Here is an 18,497-nt window from a genome sequence, read left to right as displayed (position 1 = left end):
GACAGACTAAACCATCTTGAGCTGGAAGGGGTTTGGAGACTAAAAATGGTCTCATCGCCCTGCTGGATAAGACCAAAGGGGCCCACCTAGTCCAGCATCCCATTTCTGGTAGTGGCCAAACAGATTGCCCTGGGAGGCCTCCAAGCAGGACTTGAGAGCATTCAGCTCTCCCCCGTTTGCGATTCTCCACAGCCTGGTATTCAGGGGCACTTGCTGCCTCTGAGCCAGGAAGTAAAACTTTTTGTAAAAAAATTTGAGCGTACACCCCACTTTTGTCATGATTCACCTCAACACAATTTACATACAAATCAGTACTTCAAACCACTGCAAATTACAAATCAACATATGGCCATCGTGACTAGTTGCCTGGGCTCCTACTGAGAGGAAGGGTGGGATATCGATCGATCAATCAATCGAATAAATAAATAAATCGTCCTCACAGAATTTCTGAAGGCTGGTCCTGTGCTCCCCCCAAGAGTAGAGGGATTCGCCACCGCTGCCGGGCTAACGGGAAAGCCTTTTGAGTTTTCCATATTGACGAAGCATTTAGTGCACAATGAAAAGACTGTCTGAAACTGCTGTGGAAACTGAGGAACCCTTCACCAAAATTTACACAGCCACAGCAGCAGCGTAGCTCTAGAAAGCCAAGCTGGGGGAGAGGGAGAGGTGATCAATGACAACAAGCAAAGACAAGCAGCAAATATACATATATATCAAATACTTTATTTTCAAAGCAAAGAATTCTAAAAAGCAACTCCCCCCTTCTGGTGTGGCTACTGCCAATACAGCAGGAAGACCCCCGCCTAACCACAACCCCTTTGGTTGAGTGGGCTCTACCTGTGGTAGATAAAAGGTTAAAAACGAGCACCGATGCCATTCTAGGAAATGCCACCTCCTTGTTTAAAAAAGAAAAAGTCATAACCCTCACCCAGCTTTTCCCAAGAATCGGCTACTTTAGAAAAGAGGGCAAGAAACTGGTGCATCAATGGGTCCTTGGTGACAGATGGGGATTCCCCAGTGGCAACAGGGCCAGCAGCTTCTCAGAGCCCCCAAGTGGTTTTCTTCTGGGATCCTGCAGCAGCGACTGACAGCTTTGTACTCTCACGCTCTGGTCCAGGAGATATTTTGCAGGAGCGAAAAGAGGAGTGGTCCTTTTCTGCTACACCACATACTTCAGGTTCCCTGCAACAAAGAGACACTCACACAGCCCTCCTTTTGCTTGTGGGAAGGAAGGCAATTCGGCAGCAACAGGGCGGCTAAAAGGGTGGACAAGACAACTAGGGCAAAAGCCTTCTGCATGCCAAAGGAGGCTTTATGTATCCAATGAGAACAATGCCATTAATGAGGGTGGTTCTGATGTCTCTTTGTACCCCTGCACCACCACCCCAAAACTGGCCATAATACTGAGAAATGCTTCCCACACAGGCAGCTGTGACTATGTTGAGGTCTCCACGCTCCCCAGTGGATGTCCCTGGTGGCCTCCGAAGAGGGTGTGGAGACTCAGCGCATGACAGCTATGATTCATACGCTTTAAATAGCGCTGCTTAGACACTGCTAGGGCTGCAGAACACTTGGCACTGAGGCGAGGTTTTTCAGCAAGACTCCCATGGAGAATCAAATGCGAAAGCCAGCCTCTGCACATCCCTTCTTGTCACACCCGGGGAATCCAGCTTGGCAAAGCGAAGGAAGGAAGCAGAGGAATCTGCCTTACGCAGAGTTAGAGCACTGGTGCATGTAGTTCAGTATCGTCTACATGGACTGGCAGTGTCTCTCCAGGGTTTCAGACAAGGGGACACTCTCGGCCCTACCTGGAGATGCTGCTGGGAATTGTACCTGGGACCTTCTGCATCCAATGCAGGTGCTCCGCCACTGAGCTACAATGGCCCTTCCTCAGAAGCCAGCCTTGTTGGCAGCCACCTCCAAGGCCGCCTCCTCTCAAGCAAGCGGTGCTGGGGGCGGGGAGAACGTCCCTTGCAAAGGACTCACCTTTTATACGGCTGAGTATTTCTTGGATTCTCTGTGGCTCATTACGGTCTGGTCTGCAGCTTGGTGTAATTTCCAGGACATAATCAGGGCCATATTCTGTGAAGAACTGCCAAGTAAGAGGAAAAAGCCTAAGGAAGAGAAACACCATCCCTGGCATGTTGAACTCACAGCATACAGAAGATTTCAACAACAAGTTGCCAGCTCAAATGTCCTGACTAGAAAAGCGCAACGTGTGAGAGGCCTTGGGCTGTGAACAATGCGCTACAGTCCAGTGCTCTGCATCCTTTCTGTGTCTTTCCTTGAAAAATGGGTGAAGGACCCAAGCTAGTGCTGGAACTTGAAGCACAGAATTATGTCATGAATGTGCTCACCAACTTTCATTCCAATGCCTCAATCTTCAAAGTAGACACCAAATTACAATAAATTTAGCATTTTTCTTCCCTCTTTAAGAATGGGGGCATTGAGCCGATATTCAATTGTGGAATCATGTTCTGAACATGCACAATGTATTTTGTTCCAGTAGTTCAATGGTCAAGGGAGAAAATGTGTTACCAAACAAATGAAATGCCAAGCAAGTGAAAATCAAAGGCCACATTCTGCTAAACCAATACACACATTTAGCATTCTTGTAATGCTTTAGAGAGGGTACAAAGCATTTCATGTATGTTATCTCAGTAATCTTTAAAAATCCTGTATTAAGTAGGTCAGAATGATTATTCCTATTCTGAAGACTGGGTGACCAAGGCTGAGAGATAGGGAGGCTGGCTTGTGAAACCACAGCTGAGGCAAGGTTTAAAATGGGCCTCCCCAGCTCTCAGTCTTTGCCACTACATGACACCAGAACTAAATTATTCAGAGCCATCTCACAACCAGTTTTTGCCCTTGCATTTTTATTTTCAAGTAGTTCATGCAGGTATCTTTGTGCAAGCCACCAGGAGACTCTGTTCCCCACTCCTCCTCCTCTCATTATGAGCAATCTGAGGAGGACTTGCTTTCGAAACCCCTCGGAAAGGATGCAGATTGCCTCAAGTTTTCTGGGAACAAGACTGGCAATAATTGTTACTAGAAGGCCTCTCAACAAAATGGTCCTGAATATCCGGGGGGGTTGGCTAAGCGGAGCAACTCTGTTCTTGTGCTTGCAGAAAGGAAGGGCTTGCTGGAGCCTCACCTCATGATCCGGTATCTCGGAGGATAATGTTCTTCCTAGAATGACCCCAGTCAAATATGCCCAGCAGCGAGCCGTGTTGGCAAGATGGTAGCCTCCTGTCTCCAGGAGCAAAGAAGCAGAAAGTGAAGGAGACAGACAGGAATGAAAGGAGAACATTGTGAGCCGCAAAGGGCCTTTTGCATCATTGGAGGGTTTGAATAAGACTTCAGTTCCAGCCCTGGTCACAAGGCACAAAGTCTGGATTTTGCCCCTGCTGGATTCTATAGGACCAGGCAAAGGACCAGAACGATGGCATAAAGACACCAAAGCTGCTGAAAGGGACTCTTGCCACTTCAGCTGCCAAACAATAAAGGCTCACAGAATCCCTTTGGCTAGCGAGCATCGTGGCTGATCCCATCCATCAGTCCATCCATCCTCCCTCCTTCCCTCCCTCTCGCTCACTTACCTCCTCCCAGGATGAGGGTCGGGAGCTGCCACTGCAGCACATACTTCAGGCACTTGCCGATCCCCTCAGGGGTCAAGTTAAACGAACACATGGGGTCACCGGCGATCGTGTCAGCTCCCAACTGCAGGACGACGGCTTCAGGCCTAAATGCCACGTAGACCTCCTTCAGCACCCTGCAGGGAACAGGGTGAGGCGGGGAAAGCAGCCCATGACCACAAGAGCAGCCAGGGCTCCTTTGCCATTTGGAACACAGTGCTGCACACCAGGCTGCTTGCCCCCTCGAACTGTGCATGGGCTGCCACAATTCCAGGCACAGCCTCAGACCTGCCCTTCCACATATACGGAGGGAAGACTCTTTGCTCCTCGTGCCAGGCTGCCTCAGTTCCCAAGGCTGCCAAGGCAGCCCCCTTTTCTCCAGCCTTCCCTTCAAATCCACTCAAACACAAGCCAGCCAAAGCTAAAGAACCCTTTTGTTGCCAAGAGCTTAGGCCAGCCTTCCCCAGTTGCAGTCCAAAACATTTGGAGAGCACCAGGTTGAGGAAAGCTGGCTTAAACATACCTTCATGTCCATGGAGCCTCAAATCTCAGCTGTGAGCCAGACGGCGCTGTATCAACTCCATCTGATACGGCGGCTGCGCCCCTACCTTCCCAATCATCTGCTCCCACCAGTAGTACATGCCTGGTCACCTCTCGCCTAGACTACTGTAATGCGCTCTACGTGGGGTTACCCTTGAAAACGGTCCGGAAGTTGCAGCTGGTACAGAGTGCGGCGGCTTGTCTGATTAAAGGTAGCCGCCGACAAGATCATATCACTCCTGTATTGAAGGAGTTGCACTGGCTACCGGTTGCTTACCGAACCCAATTCAAGGCGTTGGCTCTGACCTTTAAAACCCTATACAGTTTTGGACCAATCTATCTGAAGGAGCGCCTCCAGCATCGTCAGGGATGCCGCTCAACAAGATCAGCCTCAGAAGACCTTCTCTCGATCCCACTGGTGAAAACAGCCAGACTGGTGAGGACCAGAGAGAGGGTTTCTTCAATAGTGGCCCCCACCCTTTGGAATTCTCTCCCAAATGATCTCCGTCGTGCCCCTTCTCTGATGAGCTTCCACCAGACCCTGAAGACATGGCTCTTCAGGAAGGCTTTTGGGATGGCCTAGTCTTTTACTGTTGCTTTTAAATTTTAATGTTTAATGTATTGTTTTTATTCTGTACGTCGCCCAGAGTGGCTGGTGAACCAGCCAGATGGGCGACTAATAAATTCAATAATAATAATAATAATTAAGAGGGGCCCTTTAATAGAGGGCAGGCCAGGAAAGCTGCCTCTCCGGTCCCTGGAGCTAAAACAGATTGGAAAGCAGCTTGTGGTTTAGCCCTTAGGACCTTTAGGAGAGTAAGTGGAACACAGCCTTCCTCACAGATACATGCAGAGCCTGGGAATGATCCCAAAGTCACAGGACCAATCCCAGAAGCTCATCTGGAAAAAGAAACAGTGCAGCCAAAGCCTCCTTTCGTACAGAAATAGCACCCTTGCTACCGAGCAAGCACTGGGCACAAGCTGCGCCAGGCAGCACCAAGGACAGAGTGGCCCTGAAGGGAGGTTGGTGGGCAGGTTAGAGGGGACAGCGAGGGACCCACAGAAGCCTTTGCTCCAAAAGGGCTGCTGTGGGTGGCAAAGGTTTCTTACGTCTCACAGATCTGGTAGTATCTCTCATCCTGAACGCCGTCCTGGATGGGGACGTTAACACTGTAGTAGCGCCCCTTCCCCAGGCCCACGTCTGTCACGTCACCTGTTCCTGAGCAAGAGGCAGAAAAGAGGCTCACTGCAAGCAGGGCAACAAAGGATGCTTTGTGCGCCGGAAGACGGCATCTCAAAGGTGTGCAAAAGTATTCTTCTTCAGGAGAAATGAACAGCAGGTATTCATGTGATACAATGAGTAGAAATCCACCCAAAAATTATATACAGAGTGCATAAAAACATATACTATTAAAAAAAGAAAACGACAACTAATCTGGTGTGTGTGTGTGTTTCCCCCTTTTTAACATTACTTTTTGTTTAGTGACCCTAGAGGAAGAGTATTTCTGAAACACACTGAGCTATTCAGTCATTATTTTGTGCTCCTTTCAGGCTCCTTTGTGCCTTCTCATTATTGCAGCTTTTCCTCTGTACTTAAACCCAGCTGGCAGCCACGCCCACAGCTCTGAAGACAATTCTCTTGTGGAAACAGAAGTGGTACATACAGATCCAAGGGAAATCATGGAATCAAAGAAATGGGCCTACAACTTACAATCTAAATCTAGACTGCAAGAGGCAATATTACAATTTTATATACAGAAGGAGGCACTGTGAAATGTTCCAGTGTACTGCAGCCACTACCAGATGGAAAGCATCAGAGAGCACCACAAAGCCTTTCCTAATCTGGGGCCCTCCAGATGTTTTGGACTACAGCTCCCATCAGCGTGGCCATATGATGTGGGGGCTGATGGGAGTTGTAGTCCAAACCATCTGGAGGGCATCAGGTTAAGGAAGGCTTCTCTTGGGGTTCCTGTCCTTTACTTCTCTTGCACGGAGCAGGGCTGCCCAGAGAGATCATGGGAAAGGCAATGTTGGTTCATTAGCAGCAGCAGCAACAAAAGACATCACAGGCAGGCTTAAAGGAAACAGCATTCAAACATGGTCAGAAGATCACTTGCCTGGGAAAAAACCTGGCGAAAACTTGTGCAGAGACACTGTCATGACTTTGGAGGTGAAGCTAAAGGCATCTTCTACGCCTGGGTGGAGTGAGAGAGAGAAATGGAATCATCCCTGCACGCCATGTGGCCACCAGCTGCTCACATAAGCTGCACTCCTGGGAGGAGAGAGCCTAGCCCCAGACGTGGGCGCCCCTGTAGGGGACTGCTGGGGATGAAAGCTGGAAGACAACGTGGTCGCCGTTTGCCCAGAGAACCACAAAGGAGACCTGGATGATTTATGGGGGAGGTCACACTTGTGCCCCAATCTGGAACAGCAGGAACTGGGGAGACTTTACAGCAAACAGGACCCAGCTTGGTGCACTGGGACTGAGTCAGGCCCTGGGTCCATCTGACTGGCAGCAATGGCTCCCCAGGGTTCCAGGCAGGAGTCTCTCCCAGCCCTACCTGCAGATGTCACTGGGGGTTGAACCTGGGCCCTTTTGCATGCCAAGCAGATGCTCTGCCTTCCCCAGCTGCTGCGACCTCCCAAACCAGCATTCTGATCTGCAGGACCATTATCCAGAAACCTTTAACATTCAATTGGGGCCTTTCCCCCCTTGGGAGGGTGTGTGTGGGGTGGGGGCTGAGATTTCCTTGGGAAAGTGTTACGCAGCCAGATGGGCAACGGGAGGGGAGGGCCAAGAAGGGAAAGTCAGAGGGGCTGCTGAACGGCACTGAAGGGACACCCCCCCCAGCAACCTCTGGCTCTGTGCTCAAGGCTCAGACAAGGCTTTCCTTGTGGCTGCAGCCAAGAAGCCCACCTGACCTGGTAGGACAGCCAGGAACGTCCCCGTCTCTAGGCATCCTTCAGGATCCCCAACAGCCGCAATGACAGCTAGCTAAGCCTCAGCAGTCCTTGGAACCCTTGACCAGAAAACTCCTCGTTGCCCAAGCCAAAGGCGTCACACTGAAGCCCCCACAGCCTTCTACAAAGGGTGGGGGGTGGGTGTTGCAGCCAAGTTGTCTGTGAGCTCACCAAGGTCGAGCAAACCTTATTAGCCAATCTCAGAGCATGAGGGCTCCCCTGATGGAGAAGGTGGGATGCAGTTTTGTTCTGGGAAGGAAGACTAGGGTAAGTCAGGAGACTAAGCATACTGCCAGAGGGCAGGAAGGAGCCTTACCATCCCCGTGGTGCAAATCTAAGTCAACATAGAGGACACGGTCAAATTTCCGTCGCAGCTGTAAGATGCCCAGGACAGCATCGTTCAGGTAACAGAAGCCAGAAGCTTCATCTCTGCAAACAAATGTGACAGGATGAGGAATGAAGCCTTGGGGGCCACCAAAGGGAGTCTGCCAGGTTGATGGACTCGATCTCTCCCCAAGAACATTCACTCCTGCTGTTCAGGGAAAGGAGAAGGCAGATTTTGCAGAGAAGAAAAACAGATATGCAGGGAAGAGGAGGGACAGGAGAGGAAGTTTTCTTACGCAAAAGTTAGAGGGACAAACCACTTGCAAGGCAGAATATGGAACAAAACATTTTGGATGGCAACCCTCTCCCTCCGGTAGGCAAGGTGAACAAAAGCAAAAATGACCAAAGGGGCCTCAGTCACGCCTGTAACAAGTTAGGACTGCACGTCCCCCTTCTGAGGCATCACCTCCATCAGTAGATTAACATAAGGAGGGCCCTGTTAGATCTGGCCAAAGGCCCACCTAGTCCATCACCCTGTTCTCACAGTGCCCTGAAGGGAAGGACCACCAGCGGGCCCGGAGCGCAACAGCAGCACCCTTTCCTCCCCCTTGCGATTCCCAGCAACTAGAATTCAGAGGCATTCTTCCTCTGACAGCAGAGGGAGAACATAGCCTTATCCTCCCACATGAATCTGTCTAATTCTCTTCTAAAGCCATCCAGGTTGGGGGCCGCCATCACTGCCTCCTATTGTGGGAGCAAATTCCATAGCCTAGCTATGTGCTCTGTGAAGAAGTCCTTTCTGAATCTTGTAGCACTCGGCCTTCATCAGTTGGCCCTGAGTACTAGGATTCAGAAAGGGAGGGAGGGAGGGAGAACCTGTCTGCCTCCTCTACCCCATGGACAATTTTATACACCTCTGTTGTGTGTCTGTCCCCTTTGCTGCCCACCTGCCTTTTCTCCAAACCAAAAAGCCCCCAATGTCATCACATCTCATGGTGTAACTCAGCCTGGCTCCTCTCTCTACTCTAGCCTGCACAAGAGCTTCCCTGGACTGTCCCTCTCACGGCTTTTGGCTCTCATCTGTCTGCACGCCCGACAGATACTAAAGGCCAACCAGGGCTAGTGTGAGAGGAGCAACAAGGCGAGGAGCTGTCTCCTTACTTCTTTGCGTGATGCCAGCCTCCGGGCCAGTTGATGGCCACCTTGCACTTGCCATCCACCAGGCACTGGGCTGCTGTGATGGTGGCTCCTCCCACTGCGGCTGCGTAGTCAAAGATCCCTTCAGTGGTTGGGCAATCATAACCTGTAGAGATCACGGACAAAGGGAGTGTGAAGTGGGGTGTGCCGGCCCAGAGGCCACAGAAAGCCCCTGATGTGAGCCAGCTGTCAGCACCCTGAGCATGGAGGCTTGCAGCTGCCTGCACTTCCCTGACACCTGGCATGGGGCTCTTCTGCAAAAAAACCTCCCCCAGTTGAAATCGCCTCACCTAGTCCATATTCTACAGATTCGGGATGGTCGTCATCGCCCTCCTCGCTGACTTTCTGGAGATGCTGCAGGTAGGCGTCAGTGTGGAAGCTTGCCATCTCCTCCATGGAAGCCACCTTGGGCTTGACGACCCTAGGAAAATGAAGGGCCAGGTGGGTGAGGCAGGCCGGAACCTGTGACATGGAGGGCAGTGTCAGAACCACTACAAAGAAGAGCAAGAAGCTTCTGCTATGGGAGAAGGAAGATCCAGGGCGGGAGTCTCTCCGCGGCCGCTCCAAGGATGCCACTTTGCATCTCCTCACCTCTATTGCTGCTTTTCAAGTATTTTTAGAGAGTTCTGATACGCGTGGTTTTAAAGAAATGAAAAGAGATGAGAAAGCAAGCTCACTCTGGCCACAAAGCAGCCTAGGTATTATTGAACAGGGGGCTGCATGCAAGGGCTACCCTCAGAACACCCCCAAGAATATGCAGAAAACTCTAGAGTGACTTGGCAAAACTCCAGAGTAACTGGCAGAGACAGCCATGCCATCCAAGCAGACAGAATCCAACAGGCCTGTGATAAGCTGTACCAATTCAGACTACCTCATTTGATCCAGCAGCGAGTAGGCTTTGATCAGGGAATGCACCATGCTGGCCTGCAGGGGAGAGAAGCAAAAAAAAAAGAAGCAACTGAGCAGAATTCGATCAGCCTCAGAGTACTTGATACTCCTGCACACGCTCCTTTGGCAGCACAGACACAGACGGCAGGCAGCAACAACAGCCGGCTCCAAGGCCAAGACTAAGAGAAGGGCCCCAATGCCATCCACCTCCATTAGCCATCCTGGTCTCCTTTCCGGAGAAAGGGCACGACATAAATGTAATAATAGATAAATAGGTAAGAGCTTGAACTAGCATATAACAGCAGATGTTTGCAGCTCTGTGCAATCAGTTACCACCTGAAATTAGACAGGCGCCTAGCAGCTGGTTGTTTTGCCTTCAAATTAAATGGCAACAAACATGCTTTTGCCATCCAGGAATCAGCTCAGTGATCAATCATTCTTTAAAACAAAAGGCAGGCCTTTTGAACACCTTCATCTTCCAAAGCTCATAATAAGTTTCTAACAGCTTCCCTCCCTTAATTGCCACCAGAGGTGCTTCTGAGGCACATTCCTGCCCTGAGGGGAGGGGAGAAGCAAAACGAGAAGAGAAACACCAGAGTAGGAGGAAAGAAAGAGGGAACAAGCCAGGAGGAAGGCACACAGATGCAGGGCAAGCTGGTCCTTAAGGCTGCAATCCCAACCCCACTTACCTGGGAGGAAGCCCCAAAGAATTCGACTGGACTTACTTCTGAATACACATAGGAACCTAAGAAGAGCCTAGCTAGGTGAGGCTGAAGTGGGCCCATCTAGTCCAGCATCCTGTTCTCACAGTGGCTAACCAGATGCACGCAGGACCTGAGCACAACGTAGTTAGAGGAGTAAAATAGGTATATTTCCATCCAGGCGGGCAACTGATCCACACACCTTCATCATTTCTTTCCTCCTCCCTCACATCCCTCTTTTCTTGTCTGCCACGTCTTTCAGATTCTAAGCCTGAGGGCAGGAACTATCTTATTATTGTCTTCTGTGAGCCTTTTTGTCTGCACAGCGGAGTAAAAAAGGTTTAAAACCAAATAATAAATATATTCTAAATACTTATCTGAAAACAGCAAAATGATCTATTTTTCCTTGCCCACACAGCTGGGCTAATTCAGATCCCCAAATGCATTTTAGCATTTGTGAAAAGCCCACAAATCTCCATGATGTAAATGAGGGAGAGAGTCAGCCTCAAGAACAGAGCAGATGTGCAGCCCAGTGCTAGAGAGAGGAAGCAATCAGCTTATGAGAAGCTTCAGTTAGTTTTAAAAGGTTGACAAAACAACAGGCAAGGGGGGGGGGAGGAAGAGACCTCCAAAGTAGTACATGTGGCTATCCAACAATATCTAACCAGCACCCACAATACTAATACTCCTGGAAACATCCCTGCAAATTAAGTACAACCTCAAGGGAAGATGTGTTGGTTAACAGGTGATAACTGCCCTTTATCATTCTGAAAACCTTTGGAACCCTCTGAGGGAATACAATGCAAGGCCTATGCAACACATCCATGCCTTTTATTTGGGTTGGTTCAAATGTCCCACTTTTCCTAAAGTATTCCCATGCAGGAAGTGGCAGGATTCAAATCCACAGGTAGATCATCATGTATGACAGCAACACATGCATGCAACCTACAATCATTTGTGGGTTCTCACTGTGTGAACACACAATACATGTTCACATGTGATCTTGCTGTATATTATGCATGAACGGCTCAAAGATTTTTATTATTAAACTTGTATCCTGCGTCATGATTTCCATGGGGGAAACTTCATTTATTACATTTATACCCCACCTTTCCTCCAAGGAGCTCAAGGTGGTGCATATGGTTCTCTTCCCTCTCAATTTTATCCTCACTACAACTCTGCAAGGTAGGTCAGGCTGAGAGGCTATGACTGGTCCAAGGTCAAGCTTCATGGCGGAGTGGAGATTTGAACCCTGGTCTCCCAGGTCCTAGTCCAGCACTCTGACCACTACACCACACTGGTTTCAAGTGATCTTGAAACTAGCTACCACGGGGTCCCCCCTCCCTTATTTTTCTTTCTTTCTTAGAGGAAGACTTCACATTTCTCAAAGCCTTTCTTCCGGGGTAGGGGGGGAGAAAATGATGCCCCTTTGCTTTATGTATCTTCTAAACAGCAGGCACAGGAGACCAGGGTCTTGAAATCCACCTTCCCCTTACCTTGGGGGCACAAAGCACCCCCCAGTCCCTTTTGATTGGGAAGGAAGCAACAGAAAGGTAGCCAGACACAGCCTTAGAGTGGCTGCCCCCTTTCAGGCGAGCCAAAAAAACGGGGGGGGGGCCGTGGCTGCCTGGTTGTGGCCCATTCATGTCCCTGTGGGATATCAGCCTCCCAGGCAGTGCAACTGGTGAAGCCCGGAGGTAGCGGCGGGGGCGGGGATGCGTGCGCCTCATTTCAGTCTCGCCCCTTCGCCACCGCCAACTGGCCTCCCCTTGCCCCCCCAAAGTGTTTCAAGTCTGGGGGGACACAGCCGCCTGCTTCTCAATCTCCCAGGAAAACGACTGAGCCAAAACCCTCGATGAGCCCCCAGCCTCCCCCTCCCAAAGAGGGGCCCGGAAGCTGCGGAGGCCGGGGGCAGCGCTTCAGGCAAGCTTTGCTCAGCCCTCCCCCACCACAGTGCAAGACCCTCCCTCGAAGGGCTGTTGTTGTAACCAGATGGGGCAACAGGGATGACTCCAAAGGGCTAGAGCCCCCCCAATCCCTCAGCCGCAATACACTTGGATTTAATACCACTCCCCCCTCCCGACGGCCTCTGCCAGCCCTTCGCTTCCCCGAGCCCTGAAGGGGCTACCAGAACGCTGAGGACTAGCGGCTTGACGGCTTTGTCCAGGTCACGCACCCGCTGGGGCATTTTGCAGAGGGCGTCGCATCGCGCCACGTATTCGGCGCTGTGCACATAGACCGGCGGAGCCGGCTCGGCCATGGGCGCCCGGGGAGCGAGCCAGCCAGCAAGCGAGCCAGCCAGCCGGAGCACCCAGCGCGGCCTTCCGGGCGAAAGGGGCGCTGGTTGCAGCTCGGGCCCTTTTAGGGAACGGATATCCTGCCCAGAGGCATGATGGGAGATGTAGTTTTCGGGGGGGGGGTGCGCTTAGCCGGAGAAAGGAGAGGAGGCGCATTGTGCATTGTGAAGCGAAAGCTCTAAATCTCCGCGAGGCACGGAGGGGGAGGCTAGGACACTCCCCACTAAAAATGTGCGGGCTTTTAAAGGAATAAGAGAGCTTCTGCGGGCATAAAGACCGTACCTGCACCATACATTTAAAGCCCTAGCATAGCACTTGCAGACAGTCCTGGCTGGCCCCAAAGAATCCTGGGAATTGACAACTTCCAGGACCCTTAAACAAGCTAGTTCCCAGTAGAATAACAATGGAATAAATGTGTGATGCGGGTGGAGTCTTAGATGAGGTTGCACTCCCTTTGAAGGAATGGGTTTGTAAGTTGGGAGTACTTATTAGATTCAGCTTTGTCGCAAAGGATCAAGCAGCTTCAGCAACATGGAGTGCCTATGCCAGTTTTGCCATAGATCACTTTGCTATACTCGCCCATGCTTAGCTAACCTTCTATTTGGTTTACATGGGGTGACCCTTGAAGACTGTACAGAAGCTGCAACTGGTGCAGAACGTGGCTGCCAGAAGTTTGACCAGCACAGCTAGCTGGAATATTGTGCACTGATCCTGAAGAATCTGCCTTGGTTGCCTGTGTCCTACTGAGCCCAGCTCAAAGTATTAACATTAATGACAGCCAGCATGAAGTTGTGCTAAGAGCACTGAACTATGGCCTGGGAGACCAGGCTTCAAATCCCTAACTCAGCCATGAAGGTGACTGGATGACCTTGGGTCACCCACTCTCTCTCAGCCTAGCCTACCTCACAGGGTTGTTGTGAGGATAATATGGGAGAAGGGGAGAACTGTGTACGTCACCTTGAGCTCCTTAGAGGAAAGGTGGGATATTAATGTAACAATAAATATATCAATAAAAAATACAAAGCCCTAATCAACTTAAGACTCAGACACCCAAAGGAGCACCTCTCCCTGTAAACAACTGGACTGCACTCTAAGTTCTGTGGGGGAGGACTGTCTCATTGTCCCATCACAGAGTGAAGCACCTAGTGCGGGACATGGGGCAGGGTTTTCTCAGGGGTGGCACCGATTGTGGAATACTGCTCCCCAACCCCCTCTCAACTGCAATGGATGCCAGCATTGTTGACCTTTTAGAGCCAGCTGAAGATGTATCTGTTCACCTAGGCTTATATAATGAGGACTTGATTTAGCCTGGCTGGCTGCATTGTTGTTATGTGCCTTCAAGTCAATTACGACTTATGGCGAGCGATTTTAATTGATATGTCAGTTATTATAGTGCTGTGTAGTTTATTACAGTATTGTGTTGTTTTGCAAACTCCTAGGATCACAACTGGATGATACAAAATGATAGAAATAATACAAAAATAAAACAAAATAAGATGATCGCTGTTTCTGTTCAATCTTGGTTCAGACACCAGTGATAAATGAAAATAACACCAGAAAGAACGTAATGAAATTGAGACATTTTATTCTAGGCTTTTAATCTTCAAAACATGTTCAGTGGAGCAGTTTAGCATTTTAATAATGCTATGGGGCATACAAAAGACAAAGATCAAGATGTGTCTTTTCCAGAACTTTGCATGGCCCAAGAGCCCTAACTGAACAAAAAGTGCAAATGAGTATGTCAGTAAACTATTATGAAAGTGCATTGCAAAATCCATGTGAGGGCAGAATACCATCCCATAAGACTTACTAGAAACTCACTCTATTTTTGCACTTGACTTTGAGATTTGGGGGGGGGGGAACACACTGTCCCTGATTTGTCCCCCTCAAATCAAATATTTGGCACTTAAGAGAAACAAGCAGTTTTCAAACAGCAGTTCAATTTACTGCACACAAAAAAGGGCTCATGTTGCCAGCCAACAGCTAGGCCTGGACAGCAGCACTTTTCAAAAATCCTATGGGCTTTTAGCAATCCTGATCTTCCCCTCAGAACGCCAAGTGAAATGAAATCCGTCCCCAAAGCTGCAACCTGCCACAGTCTGAAACTTCCTTGCCTGCTGCACATGGATACTCAGTGGACTCTTTCCCAGAAAGCCATCTTGATATTTTAAATATTTGGCAAGGCTGACTTTCTCCCGCCGCCTCCTTACTAGTCAAGCGCCTCCAAAGCTTCTGTTGCTTTTCACTGAGCCAGGAAGCCCCCTCCTCAGAAGGCAAAGCCATCAATCCTCCTTGGAATGGGGCAGACAGAGACATTCTCCAGAAAAGCAAATTCCCACAAGGGCCCACCCTCATTCCCACCCCCTCCGAAAAGCAGGAACCGGTCACAGGAGTCAAGCACCTGTTAGCAGAACTGTCTGTTTTCAGTCTCTTTACAGACTTAGGAAGACAATCAAGGGGAAGCCCCAAGAAGAAGCTGAGGGCCTCCTCTCCTCCCCCACCCCCACCAAAAAAGCATTTGCTGGCTACACATGGATTTTGTTTTGCAAAAGCCACTGCCTTAAAGAGGGGACTAATATTTTTAAAATAGCTTTTACATCAGAAAATTTGGAGCTTCCTCCAGTCCAGAATACCTTCACCAAAGTGGCCAAAAGCCTTCAAGGCTCGCTTCCAATAGTTCAGGCATCTGCTCTTTGAGTGAGAGCGAGTCAGGACAAGTCACTCATGATGAGGCTGGTTACATGGTAAAGGCAAAGTCTACATTGAAAGGCACTCATTGATAGGCTGTTACTACTGGGGAGACCTGCAGAGAAGGGTTTTGTGGATGGTAAGACAGTTGTAGCGACAACCCCAGTTTCATTTAAAAAACAACACACACCAAAGGTAAAAAGTCCAGCATAATTGAAAGAAAACCCCACATAGCCATGAAGTCTGGAAAAAGGAGCCCTCACAAAGCAACCGGAAGCAGGAGAAACTCTCTGGTCCTCTGCAGCCCTCTGTGAAAAGAAGCTCTTCAAAGCAGTGCAAACAGCCACCCCCCTTCCCCTTTCCCATAGGCCTCTGCCTGAGAAGCAAAGGTCCTCTGCTGGGAGTGAAATGGGCTCTCTGCATGTAACATTTTTCTTCGAGGCAACTCCTTGCTCTCTGGCAACACTCAGAAGAATCCCATTTTGCTTGCTGAATTGCCAGTCGCAGCACCAAGCTCGTTTCCAGTTTGCATTGCCAAGACAGTTCAGACCCAGAACAGGACAGGTTTGCTCAGGGGAGATGGTCTGAGTGGAGCCCATCTGCTGACAAGGCAGCTCAAGGCTGGCCTTGAATCCCAAGGCTGTTCTGAGAAACCCAGACCAGCTTACTGCATGGTGCAGCCACTGCTGGGGAGGAACTCCTGAAAGTAGGTGACCACAGCTTTGGAGAGGTAGGTCATGGTGCCAAACCTGCCACTAGGGGCGCTGTCGTAAAGCAAAGTGGAGATGCCGGTGACTGGGTCCCTCTCCAGCATGCTATCATCTGCACCCAGGATTTTCTGTTTTCACCAGGGAAAGAGAAGGAGTTATTGCCAGAGTCTAGAATTCAGGGCTCATACTCTCCCTTCCACCCTCACCCAAAATTTACGACGTTGTTTTTCTGCAGATGAAGTCAACAGGCACCTATGCACCTAACTCCTATGTTTACTGGGGGCTGTGCTTTTAGGCCACTTTTTCAACATTTGGACATTTAGTTCTCATTTTCGCTCTGGTTACGAAATGGGGCAAGAGGGTAGAAAACTGAAATCCAGGGAAGATTCTGCAGGATGAACATTTCAGCCTAGTCAACTCTTCGTGGAAACCACACACAAACACCCTCCCCCATTTCATACCTGCTCCTCGCAGAACATGTCGTTTGCAATGTGCACAATCTTCTCCACTGCAATGAGGCCCCCAATGCTGTGCACGTCCACATCATTCAGGAGAGTCAGGACCAGGATGGCCTCCACAAAGAGCTGCCTGTACTCTGGCTGAGAGACTCTGTTTAGGACCGACTCAACGTGGACTGCAAACTTGATCTCTCCTGGAGTCATCTGTTCCAAGGGAGGAAAGCAAAGAACAATAATTATTAATTTTTTAAAAAAAGTCTAGTCCACCTTTCTGCCTGACAAGAGGCCTCCAACAAAGCAGACAGTTAAGTGAAAGTATATAAGAAAGGTGTTTTTTAAAAAGATCATGGTGACTTTTAAAGGCCCTGGGAAATGATTATGCGGGGGCGGGGAAAGGGTCCACTCCCCCAGCCTTATATGCTTTGCATGAACAAAGAGATGGTCCTCTCTCTGAGCACATTAAGAGTTTTTTCCCAACAATGGCCTCAAGTGTCCTACATGGCTGTGTGTGTGTGCCATGGTTTGGGGGAAAGAGTTTGGCAAACAGCAGAGTCAGTCCGAGAGCCCATGACTCATAACAGAGACTGTGCAATCCTCATAATATGGGCCATAGGGAAGCAGCTGTGCAAATGCACCATATTCAACAAAAGGTATCTGACTGCAAAACTTTTGCACAGCTGGACCTTGGAATGCTTCAGAGCAACACAAGCCGCTCAGCATTACAACCTGGGTCTGGATCCCCCCTGAAGAAAAAACTGATCTCCAGCAGCTCAGCACAGACTCCAGGAAGCTTTGCAGCAGCTCCTGGTCCTGGGAGAGGAACTGGAGACTGATTCACTTATTTATTGTCTTTTCATTAGAAATATGACTGCAAATATAAAAGTATTTTCTTCTAAACGGGGCTCAAAATGTCTGCAAGTATAAAATACAAAAGACACACTTGACCCTCCCTGTAAAGTGGCCTCCACCACTGCCTGAACTGGAGGAGGAAGAGGTCAAGACTGGCAGCAGCGAAAACACTAAATGCACAAGCACACAGTGATGCCTTCTGTCCGGCCAGGTGATTTATCTGTCTGGCTTCTGGCAGCGGGTCGATACAAGGCCGCAAGCAGAGGCCTGCCCATCACCTGCCCTCTGCCACCATTTAACTGGAGAGGCTTCCAGGGACTGAGCCTGGGACCTTCTGCAGGCAAACCAAGTGCTCAGCCACTGAGCCCTCCCCAGTAATAATTCTGGGGAAATTATTTCAGACAGTTATTTTGGAGAAACAACATTGCTCACGTGCAGGACAGAGACAGATATTTAAACAACTCCGTCCTGTTAAGGAAACCTCATTGCAGCACACAGTTCAACATGGCCCATCGCCAGAGGTGCTGTGAATGAAGCACGCTGAGCTATGATATGGGGAGGGGGGCCATGACAGGGGTGGGGGGCTGGGCTGGGGGTGACAAAAAACCCTACAAACCTGGCAGTGGGGAAACAGAGCCCACCCCTCTCTAAAAGGCAAGGAAGGCAAGACTCCATCTTTACCTCTCTGGTTGTGGAAGAAGGAAGGACAAACCCTTCGACAGAGAGTCCGTGGCACTGGGGGGCAAATCCAGAAGGGAAGGGGGATTAAGAGCCAGCCAGACTGGGCAGGGCCCAGCAACATGCTCCCCCTCCCATCATTTCCCCAGTGAAGCTGAGTCCCATACTTTTATTGCAGCCTGTGACGTATTTGAAAAGGATGCTGTGGCTCACCCCCCCTTGCAGAGTGTTCTGGAGGATTCACCTGCTTGCCCTGCTCGAGTGGCCACCATGGGGGGCGCAGGCGCAAAGCAGGACTCAACTCCCCAGCCTTTGATCTGGGAGCAGAGGAGTGCCAGCAAAGCTGGTAGCACCCCCAGTTCTCACCTTCTGCAGGATCTTCCAGACCTTCTGGTAGAACCCCACGGGGACCCTGTTGAGGGCCCCGTCCAGCCGTCGCCTCCGCTGCCACTGGCCTTGGCGCCCATCCTTGGAGGTGTGGTCCTCCAGCATGCCAGCCTGGGGGCCTCCAGACCAAGTGGCTGTGGAGTGTGGGGGCAACTGAGAAGAGAAGAGCACTTAGGCTGGGGAC

At 50.0% G+C, this 18,497-nt stretch overlaps 2 protein-coding genes across 12 annotated transcripts in view; both read right to left on the bottom strand.

The window, feature by feature from the left end:
- Positions 1-703: 703 nt before the first annotated feature.
- On the bottom strand, positions 704-12,639 carry HDAC8 (histone deacetylase 8). Of its 6 annotated transcripts, XM_061598608.1 has the most exons (11): positions 12,423-12,618; positions 9,529-9,581; positions 8,948-9,078; positions 8,622-8,763; positions 7,453-7,565; positions 6,293-6,370; positions 5,286-5,394; positions 3,600-3,772; positions 3,155-3,249; positions 1,987-2,092; positions 704-1,182 (listed from the first exon to the last, which is right to left on the bottom strand). In XM_061598608.1, the coding sequence occupies exons 1-11, from the start codon at positions 12,504-12,506 to the stop codon at positions 1,160-1,162; spliced, it is 1,107 nt and encodes a 368-aa protein (XP_061454592.1). In that variant the 5' UTR covers positions 12,507-12,618; the 3' UTR covers positions 704-1,159. The 6 variants fall into 6 exon arrangements, with proteins under 6 accessions (XP_061454592.1, XP_061454586.1, XP_061454587.1 ...); XM_061598602.1 differs by lacking the exon at positions 9,529-9,581 and having other exon boundaries at positions 8,948-9,119; positions 12,423-12,639; XM_061598603.1 differs by lacking the exon at positions 9,529-9,581 and having other exon boundaries at positions 12,423-12,612.
- A 1,469-nt stretch (positions 12,640-14,108) lies between these two features.
- Positions 14,109-18,497, bottom strand: part of PHKA1 (phosphorylase kinase regulatory subunit alpha 1) — a 37,380-nt gene continuing 32,991 nt past the window's right edge. For all 6 annotated transcript variants that reach the window (XM_061598945.1, XM_061598947.1, XM_061598946.1 and 3 more), the window contains 4 exons: positions 18,293-18,466; positions 17,930-17,983; positions 16,403-16,603; positions 14,109-16,069 (listed from right to left, as the gene is read on the bottom strand). In XM_061598945.1, the coding sequence (XP_061454929.1) occupies positions 15,896-16,069; positions 16,403-16,603; positions 17,930-17,983; positions 18,293-18,466 (603 nt within the window). In that variant the 3' untranslated portion in view covers positions 14,109-15,895. The remainder of the gene's footprint in view (positions 16,070-16,402; positions 16,604-17,929; positions 17,984-18,292; positions 18,467-18,497) is intronic.

The sequence above is a fragment of the Rhineura floridana genome, chromosome 16 (assembly GCF_030035675.1).
Source record: "Rhineura floridana isolate rRhiFlo1 chromosome 16, rRhiFlo1.hap2, whole genome shotgun sequence".
Lineage (NCBI taxonomy): Eukaryota > Metazoa > Chordata > Lepidosauria > Squamata > Rhineuridae > Rhineura > Rhineura floridana.
Note: the sequence above shows the minus strand (reverse complement) of the source record. Positions and strands in the feature narration are given on the sequence as shown.

Bases quoted from the DNA above. Each gene is read 5' to 3' on its own strand.
- HDAC8 (XM_061598608.1), bottom strand. From the start codon at position 12,506: ATGGCCGAGCCGGCTCCGCCGGTCTATGTGCACAGCGCCGAATACGTG. The intron at 9,079-9,528 runs GTAGTCTGAATT...TCATTTTCCTAG, and splicing joins TCGCTGCTGGATCAAATGAG to GGTCGTCAAGCCCAAGGTGG. The intron at 3,250-3,599 runs GTAAGTGAGCGA...TCCTGGAGACAG, and splicing joins GACCCTCATCCTGGGAGGAG to GAGGCTACCATCTTGCCAAC.